Source organism: Nicotiana tomentosiformis, chromosome 9 (assembly GCF_000390325.3).
Source record: "Nicotiana tomentosiformis chromosome 9, ASM39032v3, whole genome shotgun sequence".
NCBI classification, from domain to species: Eukaryota; Viridiplantae; Streptophyta; class Magnoliopsida; order Solanales; family Solanaceae; genus Nicotiana; species Nicotiana tomentosiformis.
Genome location: NC_090820.1, coordinates 14,867,623 through 14,892,008, shown reverse-complemented (window position 1 = coordinate 14,892,008; position 24,386 = coordinate 14,867,623). Strand labels below are relative to the sequence as shown.

The 24,386-nt window shown below is 37.0% G+C and overlaps 3 protein-coding genes across 4 annotated transcripts; 2 read left to right on the top strand and 1 right to left on the bottom strand.

Annotated features, from left to right (window-relative positions):
* The first annotated feature begins 8,230 nt into the window (after positions 1-8,230).
* LOC104093497 (electron transfer flavoprotein subunit beta, mitochondrial) lies at positions 8,231-11,767 on the top strand. Its single transcript, XM_009599244.4, has 5 exons — positions 8,231-8,403; positions 8,493-8,777; positions 9,431-9,511; positions 10,197-10,291; positions 11,249-11,767. The coding sequence occupies exons 1-5, from the start codon at positions 8,335-8,337 to the stop codon at positions 11,472-11,474; spliced, it is 756 nt and encodes a 251-aa protein (XP_009597539.1). The 5' UTR covers positions 8,231-8,334; the 3' UTR covers positions 11,475-11,767.
* Positions 11,768-16,949: 5,182 nt separating this feature from the next.
* LOC104103694 (transcription factor bHLH104-like) lies at positions 16,950-20,841 on the top strand. 2 transcript variants are annotated; one of them, XM_009611616.4, is made up of 5 exons: positions 16,950-17,229; positions 19,046-19,126; positions 19,466-19,543; positions 19,936-20,098; positions 20,229-20,841. In XM_009611616.4, exons 1-5 carry the CDS (start codon positions 17,111-17,113, stop codon positions 20,472-20,474), a joined length of 687 nt encoding a protein of 228 aa, XP_009609911.1. In that variant the 5' UTR covers positions 16,950-17,110; the 3' UTR covers positions 20,475-20,841. The 2 variants fall into 2 exon arrangements, with proteins under 2 accessions (XP_009609911.1, XP_070041979.1); XM_070185878.1 differs by having other exon boundaries at positions 17,006-17,229; positions 20,233-20,841.
* Positions 20,842-21,338: 497 nt separating this feature from the next.
* LOC104103693 (WAT1-related protein At4g08290-like) lies at positions 21,339-22,503 on the bottom strand. The gene is made up of 5 exons (XM_070184487.1): positions 22,498-22,503; positions 22,321-22,382; positions 22,127-22,243; positions 21,656-21,890; positions 21,339-21,500 (listed from the first exon to the last, which is right to left on the bottom strand). The coding sequence occupies exons 1-5, from the start codon at positions 22,501-22,503 to the stop codon at positions 21,339-21,341; spliced, it is 582 nt and encodes a 193-aa protein (XP_070040588.1).
* Positions 22,504-24,386: the final 1,883 nt, after the last annotated feature.

The window sequence follows — 24,386 nt, the reverse complement described above, 5'->3', positions numbered from 1 at the left end:
CATGAAGAAAAAACTTGAAAATTCCAAAGAGATGTGGCTGGAAATATTACCACAAGTACTCTGGGCCTACCAAACAACGCCAAAGACAAGCACAGGAGAGGTGCCTTACTTATTAGTCTATGGGACTGATGCAGTAATACCGGTCGAAGTCGAGGAGCCCAACCTAAGATACTCCCACGAGAGCGGACCAGGGAATGATGAAAGCAGAAGGCAAGAGCTCGACGAAGCCGAAGAATGAAGAGATATGGCCTACGTAAGTATGATCGCCCAAAAACAACAAGCAGAACGCTATTATAACAAAAAGGCAAAGGTCAGGACACTCAAAGTCAGGGACTACGTGCTTAAAGATAAAACACAAGCAAGAAAAGACCCACGGGAAGGTAAACTGGGAATAAATTGAGACGGCCCGTACAAAACCATGGAAACATCGAACAAAGGGTCATTCCAACTAGAAACAATGTAAGGAAAGCTACTACCAAACGACTGGAATATTACCCACCTTAAGTATTTCAACTTTTAAGAGACAAAGCGTCCCCCAAGTTGTACTCTTTTTCCCCTCACTTGAGTTTTGTCTCAATTGGGTTCTCAAGGAGGTTTTTAACAAGGCAACGAAATGGACACTTCAGGTCGAAGTACGCACGGATAGAGGCACAAGACGGCTAGTTCATTTTCCGACTTCTCAAGACTTCTCCAGGCCGACCAATGAAGGGACTAGATAAACTGGGACTGGGACTGGAACGCTAGCCAATGCCCGAAAAAAGATGTAAATTTCTCCAAGTGTATGAACAAAGAACAAATGCATGAAGTTTATTTCTATTTCTCCAGATATACAACCAAGGCAACATCACCTTAAAGTTCACAACGTCGACAAATGCCGCACCTAGAGACATATCTAACTAAATATAGGTTATATTCGACCTCGTTCGAATTAACACCTAAACTTGCCCCCGGCCATAACAACATAGGTTATATTCGACCCCGTTCGAATTAACACCTAACTAGCCCTCGACCATAATTAAACAGAGGTTTATATTCGACCTCGTTCAAATTAATACCTAAACTGGCCACCAGCCATAACAATATAGGTTATATTAGCCCTCGTTCGAATTAACACCTAACTAGCCCTCGGCCATAACCAAACTGAGGTTATATTCGACCTCGTTCAAATTAACACCCAACTGGCCCTCGACCATAATTAAACAGAGGTATATATTAGACCTCGTTCGAATATATTAGACCTCGTTCGAATTAATGCCTAAACTGTCCCCCGGCCATAATTAAACAGAGGTATATATTAGACTTCGTTCGAATTAACACCTAAACTGCCCCCCGGCCATAACAACAAAGGTTATATTCGACCTCATTCGAATTAACACCTAACTGGCCCTCGGCCATAACCAAACACGGTTTATATTCGACCCTGTTCGAATCAACACCTAACTAGCCCTCGGCCGTAATTAAACTTAGGATGTGTTCAACCTCATTCGAACTAAACGATTAGGGCCAAGAAAATCAAAAAACATACAAGCCCGAACCAAAGAAAAAGAATTAGGTACAAGAAAAGAAAAACTATTGGTCGCCACCAGGAGCATCAGTGCCATCGGCTTGACCATCTGCCCCCTCAGGGTACGCATCCTCATACCAGGCATCCTCTTCAATCTGATCCACATTCGCATCCCTCTCATCGTCACCAGCCTTCGACATAGCAGGATTATATCCGCAAGTGATTCAAGCTTCACGGGCTTTAACACGAGCATCTTCAAGGGCGTCCCCAGGAACAGACCCCGCCGCATGCAAATATCGAAACGCGTCCAACTGGGCCTCAGCGTGAATCCATTCCTCGTACAATCCCCGGGAAATGCTCAGAAAATCTAAAGTGTAAGAAGACGACGGTCATGCAAGCATTTGAGCCTTCGCGGCCTCTAAGGTGGCCACCTAGTCCTGAAGGAGGGAGTTGTCTTTCTCCAACTCCCCAATCCTCTCATCAAGCCGCTCTTCTTTATGCTTAGCCGTCTCCAAGTCATTTTTTCGCTCAGAGCGAAGAATACGGATCACTACCTCCAAAGCTTCCGCCTTCCTCAGATCCCCTGACCGAACAAACTCAGCATTCTCAAGGTCCTCTTCCTTCTCGGAAACCTCGCCGCTTAGAGAATCCGCTTTGAATTGCCACTCCTCAAGTTAGGCGCGTAGAGAAGCCACTTGGGCTTGAAGGTCGCCGCACTAGGTCGCCGCACTAGGCTTCGACCCCCCTGCTAACCTTAAGCTCTTCCTCTTTATTTCTTAGCGTCCCATCGAGGACGCTGCACTTTTCGATGACCCTCAACAACTCGTCATCCTTCTCCTTCAATTCATCTCGAAGAGCCTGGAAATTACCGGTCTTACCAAACCGCCTATAAATTTCCCGATGCTTGCCATGGTACTCGCGGTATTTTTGCTGCAACTTCATAAAAATAGCCTTACGCTGCTCCTCTCTTCGGGCTCTTTCAATTTTCAAGATCATGGTCTAGAAAAGAAAGAAAGAAAACAGAGTAAGAATAAAGCCTAAACATTGAGCATAATGAACATAAGCGTCGAAAAACTTACCCCGAGAGAGAGGCTAGCTATGCTCCTCGATAAGGTAGCATCTTTCAGCTCTTGGAGAGTTCGACTCTCCATATCAGAACAAAGGGGACCGAGGGCAGGAACCACGTTCTTAGTATCTTTCAATAAATTTCGATCCATGGGGATCACAATGGTCTGTGTGGACCCCTATAGTCTCACCTCCAGGTAAGTAAATCCCTCATCCATCATCCCCATCTAGTCAGCATCGAGATCAGAACCCATCTCGTAGCCATCCTTGGCAACACCTTTGCCTCTCTCCTCGGCCAGCAAAGAAGCATCGTTAGCCGGCTGCAAAGTCGACGGTCCCTCATGCCGTAAATTATCAGAAGCCGCAACGGTCGGCCCTTTGGCTCTTACCGCCAATATCGAACAGCAGATGCCTGCTCGACGTTGTCCTCGAGTGTAATGGCCGTCATCCCACAGATGACAAAATCATCCCGTGATGAATCCACAACCCGGGCGACCCAATCACCGACGTCCACTAATCTTCTCTTATGAGGAACCAAATTCCCGCCGCTCGACGACTCCTCCCCCTCATCCACTAGACGGTACAAAGAAGAAGCTGGTAGCTCCACTGTCAAAATATCCGCAGGCGGAGTAGATACCGATGTTGAGGCAGCAGTAGATGGGGCCGAAGACCGATCAGACCTGGCCGCGGTTGAGGAAGGAACATAGGCAGATGATCAAGTAGGTCTAGCCGCGGCCATAGCGGAAATATACACCAAATAGGAGGCAGCCTTTCTCTTACAAAACACAGGAGGATGAGCCCTCGGCCTCCTCGAAGATCCTCGAGCTGAAAAAGAAAAAAAAGCAAAGCAAGGTTATCATCACTACCAAGAGCAAACTACAATAAGTAGGCGACCATGAGGCCAAAAAAACAAAAACATATATAGAGAAACTCATCGGCTAAGGAAGGAGCAGGCCTCTTGAAAAAGCCCGGCCACTCACGAATTCCCACAATGTGAGGCAGAATCCGGCCAACCCAGTTAGAAATGTCCCCGACCAAAAGAGGGGGTGTAGTCGTGGCTGCACAAAGAAGAGATAAAATTTCAGAGCCTACGACTAAAGCAGACAGATCAAATGTTTTAACAAGAGAAGAATAAACACTTACGAGTGTAGTTCTAAGTCTCAGGGAAGCCATCCGCGTTAGCCACCACGTCTTCAGTTCTGACAAAAAAGAAGTTGTTCCAGAAGTGACGACTTGCCTTGTCGTCCATCTTCACCACCTGGCATTTGCCTCCCCGATAGCGAAGGTTCAACATTGCTTCCCTATAGAAACTAGGGGTGAAGAGATGCATCGGATGTCTCGGTGTGATCTCGACCCCGGCTAACTCCGCAAATTTAGTAAGCATCCTGATGAGCTTGTAGATATATGGGGCGAGTTGAACTGGGCACACGCCATAGTAGCAACAGAATTCCTCTGCCAATGGGAGAAGAGGAAGAGCATAGCCGATCTGGAAGGGATATGCATAAAATGCGTAATACCCGGGGCGGTGGACTTGTACCACATCACGCCCTGCTGGGACCAAATCGATGCGGGCAGGAACGTTGAATTTTGACCTAAGCTCTGCTAGGTCGACCCTTTCATAGTCGACTCAGAAACCTCAGGCGCCTTCGAAAAATCAGACCTAACTTTCTTGCTACGAGGAATTATTTCCTCCACCGTAGGAAAGTTCTCATCTTCAATGGCGATAGAGCGTCATTAGCGTGAGGAGGCATAAACACCGCCAAAGGGACAAGGTCAGTTCCCACAACGTAACCAGAGGATGCATTAGCCATATTTTTGATGAGAAAGAGGGATTGAAAGCAACGGGAAGCACTAAGACTATGAAAAAAGACACACAACGAGGGAGAAGGGAGAAGAAATCTCAAGGTTTTGATGAGGAAAACACGTAAAAAAACAAATGAATGCCATAATGATGAATGATGTCGTGACGTCATTCTAGCACAGAAACGACGCAACCCTAAAAGTTGCGGCTCTCAAAAGGCCACATTGTCGTCTCATCCCAAGCTTAACTGCCTGACCCACTCGTCCACTATCCTCGACCATAACCAACAAAGTCCACTCATCAAGGTCATCTGAGGACGACCTTAATAAGCGGAGGGACTAACTTTATAGGTCGAAATCTACTACGGAATATTTAGGGCGAGAAAGTATTGAGGAAAAATCAATCGAGGTCGATCAGGAAATGGCGAAGCTCGTGGTCGGGATGCTTATAATGGTCGAGGACGAAGTCCGCAGAAAGAACCGTAACGGCTAGTTTTTAGAATAGGATAATAGAGGGAATATTCTAAAGAATATTCTCTGCACATGTACTATTAGGGTTTATTAGGGATGTGTCCCATATAAAGAAGACAAAAAATAAGGACAGGGGATCTGTAATATTGATCTAATAAGATCAATTTTCTAAGAAAGATTCTCTCTCTCTCTAGCAAAGATACAAGCATTACCTTTTCATCAAGATTCTTGTTCATATTATTCCATACTTTTTCGTCAGCTCCGAGAATAATTCAAACATTCTAGGATTTATCTGTCACTCATCATTGTCAGGAGGAATAATCATCTAATCCATTCTTTATTGGGTGAATCACTCATCATATTTACTTAAATGTCATTTATTGCTAGTTACTCGTCCATTATTTCTCATACTTTATGAATATTTAGTGCATGTTATTGTCAATCTCCTATTAGATCTGTCCCACATTATCCACGCTTTCAAGATCCGCATTTAGAGATATTATCGTTAACTAGATTTAACCCATCATTATATAAATATGATAGTTTTAACCGAAAGTTATACTTTTTGTTCAAGCAATTAGTTATATGACAATTCAATTTCAATGCATGATTTTAGAATATCAGTTAGTTCTCCATTGTCGGACCTAATTAGAAATATTAATAGCTTCATGATTTTTACTTTGAAAAAGCTACACTATATCCCATTAATTTTTTGTTAATGACTTGTGAGAACCATTGGATCGTTCTAATTTGCTTGTGATCACAATTGAATATTTTTGGATTATAAACTCGGGTAACAAAATTACCTAAGTTAAGGTGGATTATACATGGAGAGAGACGACAGAAAAAAAAAAAAAAAAAAAAAGGAGAAAAAAAAAAGTGTAATTGAATTCCCTAATTAAGGCACTAATAATGGATTGTATATAATTTGTAAGTAATCCTTGTTTAGGGCGGGTAATATACAAAACTAGGACATTTTAGGTAAATAAGTTTCAAATATTTATGGCAAAATACATAAGTTGACACCTGACTTATGCCCCAAATCCCCGTTACATACTTTCTGGGAACGAATATTACTTTACACACCCAACCTTTCCAAAGTGTATCTAAGACACACTAGTTTTTTCTTAACCAATTTTTCAGAATATGTGTAATATCACGCACCTATAAGGTCGTGACACATGTTAAAAAATTTTAAACAATAAAATACTTAAATTTATAATTATACCCATAACACCTTCTCTCGTCTCTTTCTCTTTTGCAAGGTATGTACAACCAGTGCTACAATAATGGCAGCCACCATAAATCAGAAGCTACCACAACAATGGCAGCCACCATAAGATTCCTCCATCTATGCCCCAAAACCAAACCTATTTTCCCTCGTTTCTTCTCTTCTTCATCAAATCTTGAACTCCCCCATGCCCCAACCACCCCTTCTGAACCACTCCACCACCAATAATAAACACAATCTCTACCCCCTAAACCCTTCTCGTTTTCCTCCATGATTAACATGTCATAATAGTAACAAATCTTGAAGATGAAGGAAATAGAACTGAAGAATTGTATAATTTCAGCTATTTTCAAGAAATATAATTCTTTTTTTGATTTATGTAAAGTGGGTCTTAATGGTAGAAAAAGAAGCAAAAGAATTTTTGTAGCCCCTATTAAAGAACATTTACAGCAAGTTATTTGATTAATTCTTTATAATGGGTTTAATAGATTAGTAAATTACATGTTAAGAAGATGAAAAAAGGGAGAAGAGGTTGGGAGAAAACATAGAGGAAAATGGGGAGAGGGGGTATGTGATGAAGAAGAAGAAGAGAAGGAGAGGGTGGGGTTATGGGGACCCACTAATTAAAAATATATATATAAAATTTTGACACGTGGCACTTAAACATATTTGGGAATATTTTTTCAAAGGGTTCACGCTCTTATCTCTGTTGTTACGCACGCGCGTGCCACGTAGCAAAAGTGGTATGTCTTAGATACACTTTGGAAAGGTTAGGTGTGTAAAATAATATTCGTTCCCAGAAAATGTCTAACAAGGATTTGGGCTATATGTAAAGTGGCTACTTATGTATTTTGTCAATATTTATTGAGGTATTTGCACCTATACCCAGTTTTTGGGTCACATTTTAACATATACCCGCTTTGCAAAAACAATTACAAGCATACCCACTTTTCGGGTAACTTCAGGCATACGGGCCTGAAATAGCAAAAATTTATGTTCGAAGTTTGAATTTCAGGATTTTTTGCCTGAAGTGTAGCCTTATCAAAGCAAAACTTCAGATATTTTTGCCTGAAGTTTGGCCTGACTTGCAAAGGCAATCACGCAAACTTCAGTTTATAGTGCAAGGGCAAACTTCAATTTTTTCTCACTTCATAGTGCAAACTTCAGACAAATTAGTCTAAAATTCTTCAATTTGTAGTGCAAACTTCAGGAACTTCAGTTCATAGTGCAAGGGCAAACTTTAGTTTTCCCTCACTTCATAGTGCAAACTTCAGACAAATTAGTCTAAAGTTCTTCAATTTGTAGTGAAAACTTTAGGAACTTCAGTTTATAGTGCAAGAGCAAACTTCAGTTTCCCCTCACTTCATAGTGCAAACTTCAGATAAATTAGTTTGAAGTTCTTCAATTTGTAGTGCAAACTTCAGGAACTTCAGTTTATAGTGCAAAGGCAAACTTCAGTTTCCTCTCACTTCATAGTGCAAATTTCAGACAAATTAGTCTGAAGTTCTTCAATTTGTAATGCAAACTTCAGGACAAATTAACTTTTCAGTGTAACTAAGAGCTGGTTTGGCATCACATCGGGCTTTACCTCATGGGGAATTCTTCATGTTCTTCATACTGGATTTGGAACTTCTGTATATTCAGTATGAGATAAACACATAACAAGATGAACTAGAGAGTATCTGTTGCGCTCTCGGTGCATTTGGATTTGTATCTCGAGCTTGCAAAATAAAGGATTGTAAAATTTGCAGAAGCTCACGTTTTACCTTCTATTGACAGGGTTTCTGAATTCAAATAGAGAACAATAACAATACTCTGTTTTGTTATTTTATGACAGTATTTGATCAAATGTAGGTTACGTTGTTAATTTGACTTCATATTTTATTAGTGAATATATTAAAGTAGTGATTGAAAAGTTAATTTGATAGATAAGAAGAGTAGTAAGAAAGGAGCGCATAGGTCGAAGAAGAAGAAGAAGCGTCTGAAGTTATTAAAATTAGGGTATATGTTAAATAATTTTAAAAATATGGGTATATATTAAATGGGGGCGACCAATGGTGGAATTTTTACATATTTATTAGCCATAATGCTGGCGTGTAATCTTTTCCCCAAAACTTATCCTATTTTGTGCAAATAGCCCTTATTATACTACTATTTCATTTTTTTTCTCTAACGTGGACATAAATAGACTTTTAAACGAATAGCAACTTCCGTGTCTAGCTAAAAATACTCTCCATTTTCTCCGAACAATTTCCGACCAACAATGAAGATCATGGTAGCCATCAAACGTGTCGTTGATTACGCCGTCAAAATCCGAGTTAAACCGGACAAGGTACAATCTGTAACAATATCATTTGATTGAAATTTCATTTTTTTGGGGTGTAATTTTAATTGACAATTGTTTTAATGTTGGGACTGAAGAGTGGAGTAGAGACCAAAAACGTGAAGATGTCAATGAACCCATTTTGTGAAATAGCTTTAGAAGAAGCTTTAAGGATTAAACAATCCGGTTTGGCTTCAGAAGTGGTGGCTGTTAGTATTGGGCCCGTTCAGTTTTCGGAAACTTTAAGAACCGGGTTAGCTATGGGAGCAGACCGGGCAATTCATGTTGAAGCACCTGAGAATATATACCCACTTACAATTGCTAAGATTCTTAAAGCTCTTGTTGATGTTGAAAAGCCTGGTCTTCTTCTTCTTGGCAAACAGGTATGATTTTGATGTAAAGATTTGAGCTTTTATTCTGCTTTTGTTTGTCATTTTGTGTACAAACAATTGTTTGGTATATTAGGCTAGTAAGATAGATCTGATTACTCGATATATGTGCTGGTGGAAGGCAGCAAATACCCGGCGGCATAGTTGTCTTTGTAGATTATGTTTTGGATCATTTCCAGTGTTTGGTTGGGTATAAACACAAGTCACATAATGGAAGATAAGGTACAATTATAGTGTTTTGATGATATTCTTTAGTGTTAAAGAATGACATAATGTTTAAGAGTGTTGAATCAAGTAATATGAAGTAAGAGTTGGAGATATTTGTAAAAGAAAATGAATTCTGCTCATAAGTGAAGGTAAGTCATTTATCTCTTTTTGTGGAAAATATTTTCTTTTGGGAACACGTTTGCAACACTTAAGGCAATCAAACACTAGAAAATGACCTAATAAGAGAAATCGTTTTCTGCCAAACCAAGTATATCCTTAGTTTTTGACTGATAAGTCATAAATGGAACAAGTCTTGGTTTTTGTGGAGTTACTATCTGCTATTCTCTGTGTTTTCTTGGTTATTTTCTTCGTTTTTCTTTTCCAGTTTTCTTCTTGGATTTCAGTCAGTTTGTTTGTCTAATATTGTGATTTTTATGTAGGCAATTGACAATGATCAAAACCAGACGGGCCAAATGGTTGCAGGACTTCTCAGATGGCCACAGGGAACTTTTGCCTCTAAGGTTGGTATCATTTCTGCATAAGGAAAGAGCTAAAGAGATTCAAAGATTGTGATTCTGCAATCCCTATTTGGTCTAAGTTGGTTTAGATCACCTCTACTTCAGTCAAGGGCGGAGCTAGCCTTACGGTTGCGGCTTCGGCCGAACCCAGTAGCTTTGGTTCAAATCCTATAATTGTCTTAAGAAATCCATTCAATATTATATAAATTATTAATTTAGAACCCGGTGACTTAAACTGATTGGAAATACGAACCCATAAGCTTCAAATCTTGGCTCCACCTGTGGCTTCAGTGTTTGTATTTTGAGTACCTCTTGGGCATTGCGTCCAAGTATCCAACACTTTCAAACTGCTTCTTTTGGTTTGCTTCTGCCTTCTTTATATCTGCCTCTTGAGCACCTCTTGAACCCGTCTGCTCATATGTATGAAGCTAATCAGATATAAGACGATATCTATCATTTAGCTGTTTGATTTATGAGCCGTCTAATCTACAAACCAAGTTAGTTTTATACTTCTGTTCATACAAGAGGATTTGTCTGATCTCATGCAATCAGCACTTTTCCGAGCAAAAAAATTATCAAACAATCATCAGTCTTCCAAAATCCATCTCGCCTTTCAACTATAGTTTCTTTACTATCATGTCCAGCTGGCTTGTTTAGGGCTTCAATCTCACTATGATGCTTCTGTTAGGTTGTGCTGGACAAAGAAAAGCAGGTGGCTACAGTTGACAGAGAAGTTGATGGCGGTATTGAGACATTGTGTTTGGATTTGCCTGCAGTAATCACGTAAGTGTCAATCCAGTTACTCCAAAGACTTGTATGTTCACTACGGAAACACTTAGAAGTATGTCTTCTGGATAGGAAAAAGATGTGAAAGTAGGTCCTTTGGGGCATCTTAAAACAAATAGGATTTTAACTAATTCAATCTCAAATTAAGATGCATAAGCTTCAACTATTGTTTTATTTTTTGATAATTAATAAGGAAAACGTTAACTCTTGTTTTTATTTGATTGCTTTAGTTCTCACTTCTCTGATATTAAGTATTTTACTGACAAGTCGTGAAGCGTACTTCTCTCAAAACTAAATGTATAATTAAGTGGATCCGCCTCCCTATTTCCCCTGTTTTCAGTTTCCCAAACTTTTTCTGCACCAGAAACAGGATACTGCTATAGCTAGGAAATATTTACACTGTCAAAACTGTTTAGTCAGTATCGGACGTAAGAATGCAGTTGCTGATAGTCAGAGTGAGATGCTTTTACATAGTTATTTAGCATGAAAACGGTTAGATGTGATAAGCAAGCTCTGAAATAGTCCGTAAACCCTTTCTGTCCCTCGCTCTAAGCTCTTTAAAAAGCTCCATGTTTTATTACATCGATAGCATCATTTCAATATTGAAGTATCAATAGAATTAGTCGATTTAGTTTTCCAGGAGATTTGAGAAGCAAATCTTTTGATAATGGGCTTTTAAAATCCATATCTAAGATTAGTCATGTGGTGATATTCCAAAAAAACTAATTTTATTATTTCTGAATGGTATGGGGTCCTCGGGCAACGATAATATTGTACCACTCGGTCGATTAATCTAAATCATAGACTTTGAGTCTTCGACAGATGTTAGAAACTACAGTCAGCTACTAACTTATCTTTCTACTTTATTTATCTTCTCTGCTAAAGATACCTAAGTTACCATTATTAGTTGGATATTAGATCTGTGTACTTATGACTTCTCTGTTGTGGACACAGCACTGACTTGAGACTGAACCAGCCAAGATATGCAACACTCCCGAACATAATGAAAGCAAAGTCGAAGCCAATAAAGAAATTCACACCACAGGACTTGAACGTGGAGATCAAATCCGACTTTGAAGTAGTTGAAGTAACCGAACCTCCCAAAAGAAAAGCAGGTCTCATACTTTCTTCTGTGGATGAGCTGATTGACAAGCTGAAGATTGAAGCACGCGTAATTTGAGTGTACTAGCAGAGTTGTTTGCTGCATTTTCGTCTCTTGAGCTGATTGACAAGCTGAAGAATGAAGCACGCTTAATTTGAGTGTACTAGCAGTTGTTTGCTGCATTTTCGTCTCTCGAGCTGATTGACAAGGTGAAGAATGAAGCGCGCGTAGTTTGTGTGCTAACAGTTGTTCACTGCAAATTTCATGTCTTTTACACCGAATGTTTCTCTTTGTTAACTTCCAACAATGTAGCATGTAATAACAATGATCACATAGTGGAAAAGATGCCATCTACTTTCTTTCATTTCAAATATATCTAACTACTTCTATCATAAAGCTAGAGAATATTATGTACTACTCCTTCCGTCTCAAATTATTTATTGTATTTTTCTTTTACATGCTCCTTAAAAAAATACTATTAATTAGAAGGAGTTTTAGACAATTTAACCCTTATTTATGTCTTAAGATATAATTTCTCTTTGGTGAATATTTACTCTTTATGTGCTATCTCCATTTTCAAGAAAAATTATTAATTTTGTCTTGACTTTTAAAATGACTAATAATTTGAGACAACTATTTTAAAAAATTAAGACAAATAAGTTGAGACAGAAGGAGTATCATCTTGGGTTTTTTGGATTGTAAGTAGCTTTTAATCAACTTAATATGTAATAGCGTTGACTAGACTAATTCAGAAGTTAGTTAGAATTAATTGTCAACCACGTTGTGGCTACCTTTATCAAAAATTACTTCATCTGATCCATAATAAGTGGCCTTTTGGCCTGTTTATTTTGGTTCAAAATTGCATAATCAAGAAAAAATTAATTTTATGTTTTCAAAATTTGCTTATTTGCATATTCCAATGTATCAAGTTAATAATTAATTAAGGGTAATTTAGTAAATACATGTGATGATCCGAAATGTCATCTTTAAATTTAATATTCATTTTTGTGTTCTGAGACCTTGAATAGCACCTTTCAGCATTCCTTGACTTGCGTGCACAGTCCGTAAATTTTTCCGAAAAGTTTTTATGTGAAAATAAAATTGATTTTAATGTGAAATTGAGCTTCAAAACTCATTTGAGTTGATTTCGGTCAACGTTTTGAGCAAACGGACTCGGATCAGTATTCTGACTGTCCCGGTAGGTTTGTATCATGATTTGGGACTTGGGCGTATGCCCAGAATCGAATTCGGAAGTCCCTAGCTTGAATTATCGCCATTTGACAGAAACTAGAAATTTAAAGGTTTAAATAATTTCTAAATTGGCCATAATTGGATTTTTGTTGATACCGGGTCCCGATTTGGATTCCGAGAGTTCGATCAGCTTCGTAACAATATTTTGTAACTTGTGTACTAAAGTTAAAGTTATTCCGAGGTGTGTAGGCATTTTTTCCATTAGTTTCTGAAAAAAATTGAAAGGTTTGATTTTATAAAGCTTGAATTTCTAAAGTTTGACCGGAGATTTGACTTTTGAGCAAACGACTCCGGAATAAAATTTTAATGATTTCAATAATTTCGTATGGTGATTTTGGACTTAGGCGTATGTCCGAATTTAGATTTGGATGTCCGTAGGACAATTCGGTGCATTTTGGCGAAAGTTGAAAAATAGAAGATTTTTGGAAAGTTTGACCGGAGATTTGACTTTTGAGCAAACGACTCCGGAATAGAATTTTGATGATTTCAATAGCTTTGTATGGTGATTTCGGACTTAGGCGCACGTTCGGATTTGGATTTGGATGTCCGTAGGACAATTCGACGCATTTTGGCGAAAGTTGAAAAATAGAAGATTTTTGAAAAGTTTGAAGGGGAGTTGACTTTATTGATATCGGGGTCGGAATTCTATTCTGAAATTGAAATACCTCTGTTATATCATTTATGACTTGTACGCCAAATTTGAAGTCATGGATTCATTTAACACGTTTCGGCACGAGTTTTGTAAATTGAAAAGTTTGAAACTCACAAGTCCGATCGGGGTGTGAATTGTAATTTCGATGTTGTTTGACGTGATTTGAAACCCCGAGTAAATCCGTATTATGTTTCGGTACTTGTTGGAATATTCGGACGAGGTCCCGGGGGGCTCGGGTGAGTTTCGGATTGGTTTCGGACCATTTTTAGGCCATTTTTAACTGCTGGTTTTTGGCTACAATAGTGTGCGAATTTCTGATGCACATAGCTGACTTTGGAAGCTTATATATTGTAATCTATAAGGAATCTAGAGATTATCAAAACACAAAAGTTGTAGCCCTTTGCTTCTAGTTCCCAAAAAAGTAAATCATTCATCATTTGAACATTTGTACAGAAAGTTATGATCGATTTATTGAAGGCCAGTACTGCAGTTTTCAGCTACAACAATGTGCGAATTTCTGATGCACATAACTGACTTTGGAAGCTTATATCTCGCAATCTATAAGGAATTTAGAGATTTTTAAAACATAAAAATTATAGCCCTTTGATTCTAGTTTCCAGAAATGTAAACCATTCATCATGTGGACATTTGTACAGAAAGTTATGATCGATTTACTGAAGATTGGTAGCAGTTTTTGTTTGCCTGGAAATATGAGACAGTCGCATTTCACACATGCGACATGCCTAGGTAGAATGCTTAAAATCGAAAGTTTGCCATTTTTACTCATTTTTGAGTTTTGAGTTTTGAGTCTCGGATTTGGGCGATTCCAAAGGGGTTTTTCACGAATTTGACTTGGGTAAGTGTTCTCTATCTGCAAGTAATTGTATTTCATAAATCCATGTCAATATTCATCATTTATTTCGGATTTAGATGGAAGAAATTGGGATTTTTGTAAAACTTTTTAAAAACGAAAATTTAGGATTTGAAAGACAAAACGATGTTGGAATTCGATAATTTTTGTATGGTTGGACTCGTCTCAGAATGGGTGTTCGGATTTCGTGAGTTTTTTCGAGATTCGAGACATGGGTCCCACTGTTGGTTTTTGAGATGAATTTCGGATTTTAATCCGAAAAATCTGTAATTTCATATGGAAATAATTCTTACGATTCATGTTGAGTGTATTGAATTGTTTATGACTAGATTTGAAGCTTTCGGATACCAATTCGCGAGGAAAAAGGTTTATTAGAATCTTGAATTTGGTTGTGAAGCGAGGTAAGTATCGTGGTTAACCTTGACTTGAGAGAATAGAACCATGAATTATTTGTTCAGTGAATTTCGTGTGTAATGACGTATAGGTGAGGTGACGAGTGCCTATATGTCGTCAAATTGACTGTTTGCATATTTATCTAATAATCATAAATTATTTTAAATTATAAATTAATTATTATATTAATTATTTCTCTCATATTCCTTGTCCAATATTATGTCTTGAATTCATGCTATAATTGCTACATGTTTATTTGAATTATGTGTCTTAATTGTTACTTGACATTTAGCACATTAAATATTAAATTGTCTATTTTCTCCGTAATTTTTACAATTAATTGCTACTTGTCATTACTTTTTTTCCAAATAAATTATAATCATTGTATGCCTTGTTGCCTAATAATTTCTTATTTAATGTGATATTTATTGGGATATTTTTACATTTAAGAGTTGTTAAATTATATTGTTGGAGCGGGTTGCACGCCGCAACGAATTTATTTTAAGTTTATATTGTTGGAGCAGGTTGCACGCCGCAATGAATTTATTGAAAGTTTATATTGTTGGAGCAGGTTGCACGCCGCAACAGATTTTATGTTAAGTTTATATTGTTGGAGCGGGTTACACGCCGCAACGAAAATTTATTGAAGGATTATGACTGTTGAATTGACTTCAATTATTGATATGATTTACCGGTCTTACTTCTTTTCCTGTTGTTATTATTATTATTGCGTGCAGGTTAACGTAAGCGACTTGCCTTAGCCTCGTCACTACTTCGTCGAGGTTAGGCTCGGCACTTACAAAGTACATGGGGTCGGTTGTACTCATACTATACTCTGCACTTCTTGTGCAGATTTCGGAGTTGGTCCCAGCGGCGTACTATAGAATTGCTCGGATTCAGCTATCAGAGGAGACTTGAGGTATAGCTGCACGATGTTCACAGCTCTGAAGTCCCCTTCTACTTTATCTTAGTTGTGTGCTTTCTTTCAAACAACTTTATTTTATTCAAACCCTTGTTTGTATTATTCTAGAAACTCGTACACTTGTGACTCCAGTTCTGAGATGGTATTTAGACATCGTATTATTTTTGGTTTGCACATTTAAATTCATATATTATTCCGGTTGTTGGTTTCTTTATTATTTAATTAAAATAAATTGTTAAAAATAATTTAAATTATTAACGTTGGCTTGCGTAGCAAGTAAAATGTTAGGCGCCATCACGGTCCCGAAGGTGAGAATTTCGGGTCGTGACAATACATCTTTTTTTTTTTCTAGGAATTTGTATTTTCTTAAGGGGTGTGACAAATGCTAAAAAATCACTTATTATGGATCGGAGGAAGTAACAAGTAGGATGCATGTACTCAAAGGTGTCGCCCGTCAATGAAATGGGTGAAAATTATGGATCAAGTTCAAATCTTAATAAAAGAGAAAAAAAAATTACGTGATATTCTCCCATTTATTTATGTCTTATGGGCGGGGTCACTCGGTATGAAATAAATTGAATTTGGTGTAAATTGGCTTGGACACTAAAGTTATTTGGAAAATTTTCAGGAAATCCGAAGCCACAATCCTTCGAGTACCTCGCAAATTATATAAGAGATATAAATTACACTAGGCAAGCGCATGGCGACAAGCTCTGACTGAGAAGGCTGCCGGTGAAGGAAATCTATCCCATGTCGCAGTAAAATTTTATTTGCTAAAATTGCTAGCAACATACTTGTAATAGATAAATTGATTTTAGATTTACGTTACATTGAAATTAAATAACAGCCAAAAAAAAAAGAAGGAAAAGCATAGGGGTAATCAACTCCTTATTCTGTCAACATTTTAAACTTCAAGAAGATTAAGAAGAAGATGAAAAGAGTAAATTACTTTTACTACCGTAAATTGTCCCCCCATACCTAGCTTTTAACTTATATTTATTTTTATTTCTATTTTTCAAGAAGTTGATAGGGATAAAAAAAAGCTTAATTGGAAAGCAATAGTCCTAAAGCCAATTGAACTGTCCTTTGAAACAAACACTTGCCTCAATTTGAACTCATTTAAAAAAAAAAAACTTTTATCTAAACTTTAGCTTTATCTGGGAAAAAAAACACAATTCGAAGAAAAAAAAGTCAAAATTTGAACTCATTTAAAAAAAAACCCTTTTATCTAAACTTTAGTTTTTATCTGGGAAACAAAAAACACAATTCGAAGAAAAAAAAGTCAAAGAGTGCCTAACTTTTAGGTGAGGGAAAAAAAACATTTTATCTTTATTTCCATTTTTCTTTTTCCCTCACATGAAATTACCTGGCAATCATATCAAAAATCAAAAATCACAGTGGAAAAATGCGGCGCCACCAATAATTGGACGAGCCACATTTACACGTGTCCAACAATTATTGGCTGCCGCTTCCGCCACCGAATCAAGACTTGTGACTCCTCTTTTTTCTTCTTCTGTCATCTCTATCGTTGAAAACCTTTCCCCCAAAAAAGAATTCATAACTTTTATGGTTTAATTTTTCATTTGATTTTTAATTTTTCCTTTTTATTGTCTTGATTTTTCGAAATGGATCAATTAGATTCATTTCGCGATAACAGTTGGGACTTAATTGATATAAACAGTTTTATAGATGAAGCACCTTCAGATTTCTTTTGGAATGATCAAATCCAGAACCAGAACCAGAGGTAATTTTTATTTTTACTCTTTTTAATTACTGCTTTAATTTAATTTATTAGCTTGTAAAAATGTAATCTTCTTATATGCTTTTAATTCTATGATTGTTCAATGTAATCTGTTAGTGCTGCTTAATCTTGTGGAGGTTTTATTATACAGATTAATGTTCAAGTTTAGCTTGTAAAAATTTGATTTTTTTCATCAGGCTTTTATTATATACTCATTCAATTTATCTGTAAAAATTTAACCTTTTCATAGGCTTTTATTATATACTCATGCAATTTAGCTCTTAATATAGTTTTTTTTTATATTTATACTCCTTTTCTAAATGCAATTTAATCTTTTAATATGCTTTTCTTCTATGTTTGTTCAATGTAATGGTAATCTTACTGCTGCTTAATCTTGTGTGGCATTTTTTTTTAATACAGTTTCAAGTTTAGCTTGTAAAAGTTTAATCTTTTTGTAGGATTTTATGATATGCTCATTCAATTTCTCTTAATATAGCTTGATTTTGGTGGGGCTTGTTTTTTGTTTTAATTTTTATATGTTCATTTATCACTTAATACAGCTTAATCTTGATTATATTCTTTGAGAGGAATAATCAGAATCTATAGGAAAAATGAGATTTTCCTTATTCTTATTCAAAATCACCTATCATGCTAGTTAATTAATCTTGTTGATCTAGTTACAGTTATCTTTCATTGAAATTATCTCGATTCTCGAAATGCCAGCTTGTTGGTTTGTTTAGGGTTTTATTTCTTATATTTTCATATGCTTGATGTAATGCTCATTTAGATGTAACCAACAAGCCCACTTTTCTCCGTCGTTCTGCTACAGTTGCTTTCCTTTCCGATTTTTTGGTTGAATTATCCTGAGTATTTGTTAAATATGATTTGATGGACTTTTTGTGTTCTATGTTAGAATAAGGAAATAGGGAGAGAAATGAAAAATGAATTATTTTTATTCGTTAGAAGTAAGGTTGTCTAAAATGCTTCAGAGTATAAGTAAAATTACTAGATTACTGCGTGAAGTTATGCTTTCCTCTTCTTCTTTTTTTCCCTGTGAAATTGCACGATCATATTCAGGAAGCTTTCTGTTTAATCTTGATTCATGGGTAGATAATTAATGCAACTATATACTCAAAAAATATGCAAGTTTATTGTTCACATGTATCTTGTTGCGAGAGAAAACTTTCAATCATCTTATAATCATCTCATTGTGCTTCTTAAGTCTTTTTTCCTGTTAGATAAGAGCTGATATTTTGACTTCCTGAATTTCCTTTTCGTTAACTTATTGTCTTATCATTGTTCAGTGTTCCTTCACCTAATTTCACTTCACTCGTGGAATGATATCTGGCACGACATTAGATCTCTTTTACTTAATGTCAGGAGAGGTTTTACCATAATAGGGAAATTGTATAAGAGATCCTGAAATCTGACAAGTTCAGATTTGAGTAGTTTTTAAGTCAGTACCTCCATTTGTTACATAAGAAAGAAGAAACAATTAATAAAGGTGGGAAAGGATTATGATCATTTTTCTACAAACTTTTCTTATTTAGTTTTGTCTACGCACTTTTTCTCTAGCAGCTATAGCTAAAAGGAAATTGAAGAAAAATGGTCTCTTCGAGAATTTTACTAATTGGGTAATTCGACGAAGTGAAAGGGAAATCTCCATCCGAACAATATTGTCTTTCGTGTTTCCCCGCTCCATTGGGGTTGATGATTTTTCGCTTGCGTCAATTTGTCGTGTTCAGACTGATAACATAGGCCATGTTCCATGAATCTAGTTTATAAGCTTGTCCGTATCTCATTGATCCTTTGGTTGCAGAGCTGTTGCAGAACTCGAGGCACCTCTCAGCAGTGCTACATTTCAGGAGGAGTGTATAGAAACAGAATGCCCTCGGAAGAGGTATTTATAAATATAGATACTTCTAACTATATCTTTGTTTTTCTTAAAAGGTAGCAAAGTTATGCATATGCTTGGGTTATTTCATGGGGATGACTAGCGTTGCCAAGATAATATTAAGGGAATAAATACCAAGTTAACTAGTATGCTTATGACTTTAAAATCATAATGTGATAATTTAGTATTAGTTGACAGAAATTCTTCATCTACATTCGAGATGAACTTGCTCTAGCCATCAATTGTCTTCTAGCTTTGCCTTTGAGTTAATCAGGTTATGGAAACTAAAGTGATATCTGTTCGCAATTCTTTTACTGAGTCTTCTTTTGTTGTGTTTTTAAACAGAGGCCGGAATGAGTCTTGCAGCAAACAAGGGAACAAAGCCTGCCGTGAGAGATTAAGAAGGGAAAAATTGAATGAAAGGTATCATCATGCTCATATGAACTCTTATTTCTCTCTCTGCATTCATTTGTTTTCTGTTATTTTCAACCATACACAGTAACACCGATATTGTAGATAAAGCATGGATGTAGCTCGTTGCAATTTTATAGATGCCTTGTTCTCTTACTGGTTTGGTTAGTCTTACTTGGAGCACCCATTGGTATAAGTTCTTCTGAGAATAGTCGAGTGTATCAAAAAGAGGCCATTATAATTTGAGAAGGATATACATCATAAATAGAGAAGGATGACAGGCACACTTAGAAAGAGAAGTGTCATATTCACTTAAAACAAGTTTACTATTAGTTATTATGTCCTTCAAGTGACAATTAGGTGTTCTAAATCCATTTATTTGAATCTTGTTTAACTTCATGCAGGTTTTCAGAGCTATGTTCTGTTCTGGAACCTGGGAGACCTGTAAAAACAGACAAAATGGCCATACTTGGTGATGCCATTCGTGTACTAAACGAACTGAAGACTGAATCTGAGGAATACAAAGAGATAAACCAAAAGCTTATGGAAGAGATCAAAACATTGAAGGTTAGATATGATATTCCCTTTGTTAATAGTACTGGGAAGGTTGAAAGGCTAAAGTAACTTGTAAAATTTACTGTGTTTTACCTTTGATGTCTAGTGTACAATCTCACAGCCAATTTTTTTTTATGGATAGGCAGAAAAGAACGAACTTCGTGAAGAGAAACTCGCACTGAAGGCAGACAAAGAGAGGATGGAGCAAGAGTTGAAAGCTACGGCTACTCCAGCAAGTTTTATTCCACCCCATCCAGCAGCATATCAGCCGGCAGTAAATAAGATGGCAGTTTTCCCAAGTTATGGTTATGTTCCAATGTGGCAGTATCTACCGCCATCTTCCCGAGACACATCTCAAGATCATGCGCTCAGGCCTCCTGCTGCTTGAGAATCTTGCAAGATGATGTATGGCATTTCCCCCTTCATTCGTGTAAATATTGGTAACATGTCAATTTATTTTACTCTCTTAGTCATCTCTGCCTCCATTTGTTTTCCTCCCCATTTTCTCGATATTTAGTTTGAGGGAGGTGCATGTATGGCAGATAATTTATCTAGGTGGAATTGGATTTGATTTACATCTGCTACTTGACTTTTGCCCTTTTGGCTCCTACGTTTTTGTTTGTCTCTTGCAATAAGTAGACATTGTAATTTTAGTTTATCCGAACTATGTGATACAATTGATTATGAGCTTTGTAATTTTTGGATTCTTATAAGACTTGGCAGAAGTATGAATGAACTGGGCTGCTATTTTAATATGCCACGTCTTGCATAACTAATTGAACTTCCCAAACTAAGGAATGAAAAAGAAAATCATGTCTTCCATACTTTGGAGGTGAGCATACGTGAGATTAGGTATGGAAGTCATGTTGTTTCTCACCAGATGAAGGGCAGAGACCAGTGGTGGAGGCAGAATTTTCACTACCGGGTGTCAAAATATAAAGAAGTAAACCTACAAAGAAGCCAATGGGAGTCAATATATAGTATATATACATAAGTTTGAAGGATAAGATGAAAAGGTCGCTTACCTGCCTGTATAGAGCTTTTCACCAAGGACGAAATATGCTAGAACTGCAACTAGTATGGTTGAGAGTGGGTTGAACACCGTTGCGAAAATAGGTCCCTTCTGCTCAGTGCACCAGAGTTGTATGTAGACTACTAAACCAGAGACCACTATTCCCTATTTCAGCTACACAGATTCTAATCAAAATGTGCAAGTGCTGAATTGTTTTAGAGAGGAACTATTGGACCCTTCTTACCCGTACATGGTAGACCAGAAATCAATGTTGAAGCCCATCGTCCAAGCTGTTTGTTTGTGTTGTACAATTACTGTGTAGAAATCTGATTGTGTTGCACCGATAAAACTCATCCATTTAGTCAGTGACAGTTGTGCTGGATATCTTCTCAAAGTGTAAGCCTGTAAATTCCAGGTGTAAGCTGTGAGTGTTAGGAGGAGATCTTTCCTCAGAAACAGTAGTTAGTTCCTACGTAGCTTGAGGAATCTCCATAATTCATGCAAGTTTTACGTTCAAAAATTTATTTTTGTTGAGAATAGAAGTTCATGATGGTTACCTGCATGATGTACCATATTGACCATATAATGCAGCTAGCAGCAGTGAGAATCGAGCCTTTCAACCAGTTCTCGTGGACAACACCGTTCCCTCTGTCGATGCAGATGAGAGTAAGCCCTAAGTTTTTCACAACAGGTCCTTTGTATATTTTCATGGTCATAACCCCAACCAAGGAAACCATTGTTCCTAGAATTTTTGCTATTCCCCGAATATCTCGAATGTTAGCATCTTCCAACCTACACTAACTGTGATTTCAGTTATCTCTTGTTTATATGTTTCATGTAGCGTGCATGGAAACTTCATGTACAGATCTCTCTATAATAACATCCTTATGTAACATTCATTCACTATAAAAGCCAAGTTTTTCTCGGAACTGATTATTATGTTATGTCCTCTATAATAGCACTTCACTATAGCAGCCAAAAGATATCGGAACAAACGAGGTTGTTATAGAGAGGTTTGACTCTGTTACCTTAGAATGACTGCTGATACAAATGTTAGGGCAGCAATAGTGTTGACCATTGAGGCAAGAAGAGTTGGAGAGGTGTAGTTCAAGCTCACAAAGTACATGTTTAGTGTCAAATTTTCTCTGTAATGAAGGATAGGCTGTTATAATATTCCTCATCTAACAGCATATGAAATTTTTATATGTTTAACTGAGCTTACCCAGTAGAGAGAGTACAAATATCAGCAACACCAAAGCTATAGTTATCTTTGGCCTTGTCTTTCTGCAGAAAGCAACAGAAGCATTAGAAAATGGTTGCTGCATTTCATACTAGTTCTCTTCCACTCCCGACACCGGTCTCGCCTTGCCTCCCTAGTCCCTTCTAAAGCTAAGGGTACCTGCATTTCTTACATTGATGAAGAAGTGAAACAATTATCTTTACCTTTCAAGAAAATAGGCAAAGGGTACAATGGTAAAACCAGCTACAATATAGTGATGTAGACATGAGGATTCATTCCATGATTGAAGGAGGCTTCAGTTATGAAGTATTAAAGAAGTCTAAGCAATCTGAGCCAAAACCATAAGGATGTGAGGCTTGAACCTCTTGTAAGTTCCTATGAATATCTCCATAGCCATCAATCCCTATGCTCCTCTATACCTTCGACAAACTAAACTCCAATATTAAGCGGTTTATATACTTTATAAAGAGGAATGAGTTTTGATACCAAGCAGAGGCGGATCCAGGATTCAAACTCTATGGGTTCAATCTTAGTTTTTATCATTGACTCATTGTATTTTTAAAATTACGGGTTCATATATACTATTTGTTATAATTTTAGTAGATTTTTACACATGAATTCATGCACCGCGTCAAAAATTGTGGGTTCAGTTGAACCCGATATTAGAAGGCTAGGTACGCCCTGATACCAAGTGCTTGTTGTTAGACAAAGCTATACCGCAGTCGCTGAATAAGTTAGGGGTCAATTATATAAATCATCACTTACCATTTTGCTCCATTTAAGCCAGTATGATCAATAGAGTGTTGATTAGAAAATTACAAGGATTTAAAGTGTACTATTAATGCGCTACAAATTTAAGAAAAGAATCGAGATATAGATACACAGAATAACAATGGAAGGCCTTTTATACTGCTGCAATGTTTGCATTATCATACACCACCTATATATTTTCATATGTTATTTGAGCTACTACAACAACAACAAAAAATCCAGTACGCACAAGTGGGGTCTGAGGGTAGTGTGTACGCAGACCTTACCTCTACCTTGAGGATAGAGAGGTTGTTTTCAATAGACCCCCGAGCTCAAGGAAAGATGAAAGAAAGCAGTAGCAACAAGCAATACAAGGCTAACTACTAATACTACTCGTGTGGGGAAGACACATACTTGCTAATCTTCTACCCTAATTTTCGTCCTTCACACCTTCCTATCACGAGGTTAATTAGTTGAGCATTATTGCTGCTTCCTTAAGTTTTTAGAGCATCCTAAAAATTCCTTCGGAAATTTATAAAAACTAGAGTACCCTGAAACTATAATATATTACGAATATTCTGGTTTTCAGGCATCAGATCCATTGCTCTCACTTAACCAAGGTGCACAATGTTTCATGTCTGTCACTTAAAAAAGATAGTCAATTTATTGATAGTTAGAGAATTGAGTGCAAACTTAAGCGCAGAAGGGTGTGATCTAGTAGTAAATGAAGTGGGCAAAACTTAAAAACCGTTATCATCTACCTAAGCTTTAGTGAGCAGAGCAGAGTTGTTCAGTATCTATACTGATGAAATAGCAGATATCCGATAGAATAGTCGAAGTACACGCAAACTTATACTGACAAATCTGTTTATCTTCAAGGATATTCGGTTTGTTAAATTTCATATAAAACATCGGTTTCTTTTCCACTCAACCTTTCACATAGTTAGCATATTTTGAAGTTTGTTGTCACTAAGGACAAATCTATCTAACCTTCACCAATTATAGTTGGGGTGCTGTGGTCTTGTGCCTGTTGGATTATATGCATAGGAAAGACAAAGTGTGTTCTTTTAATATTCCTTGATCCATTGCATACCTTTAACTTACTACAGTGTTAACTCTCTCTTTAGGAGTTGGAGGCAAGAATATGTCCAATTTTTAATACAATGAATTAAATATTCAATAAATTAAAAATAATTTCTTCATTATATTCTCTGCATTATTAATCCTTCCATAACTAATCCTTATATTATAATTCTTGTATAACTTGTTCTAAACCAACCCCGAGTTCAGAATTCTAT

Bases quoted from the DNA above. Each gene is read 5' to 3' on its own strand.
- LOC104103693 (XM_070184487.1), bottom strand. The intron at 21,891-22,126 runs GTAACAGAGTCA...CAGTTAGTGTAG, and splicing joins GTATCAGCAGTCATTCTAAG to GTTGGAAGATGCTAACATTC. The intron at 21,501-21,655 runs GTAACCATCATG...TGGAATTTACAG, and splicing joins CAATATGGTACATCATGCAG to GCTTACACTTTGAGAAGATA.
- LOC104093497 (XM_009599244.4), top strand. From the start codon at position 8,335: ATGAAGATCATGGTAGCCATCAAACGTGTCGTTGATTACGCCGTCAAA. The intron at 8,404-8,492 runs GTACAATCTGTA...TTGGGACTGAAG, and splicing joins TCCGAGTTAAACCGGACAAG to AGTGGAGTAGAGACCAAAAA. The intron at 8,778-9,430 runs GTATGATTTTGA...ATTTTTATGTAG, and splicing joins TTCTTCTTCTTGGCAAACAG to GCAATTGACAATGATCAAAA.
- LOC104103694 (XM_009611616.4), top strand. From the start codon at position 17,111: ATGGATCAATTAGATTCATTTCGCGATAACAGTTGGGACTTAATTGAT. The intron at 19,127-19,465 runs GTATTTATAAAT...GTTTTTAAACAG, and splicing joins ACAGAATGCCCTCGGAAGAG to AGGCCGGAATGAGTCTTGCA. The intron at 19,544-19,935 runs GTATCATCATGC...AACTTCATGCAG, and splicing joins AGGGAAAAATTGAATGAAAG to GTTTTCAGAGCTATGTTCTG.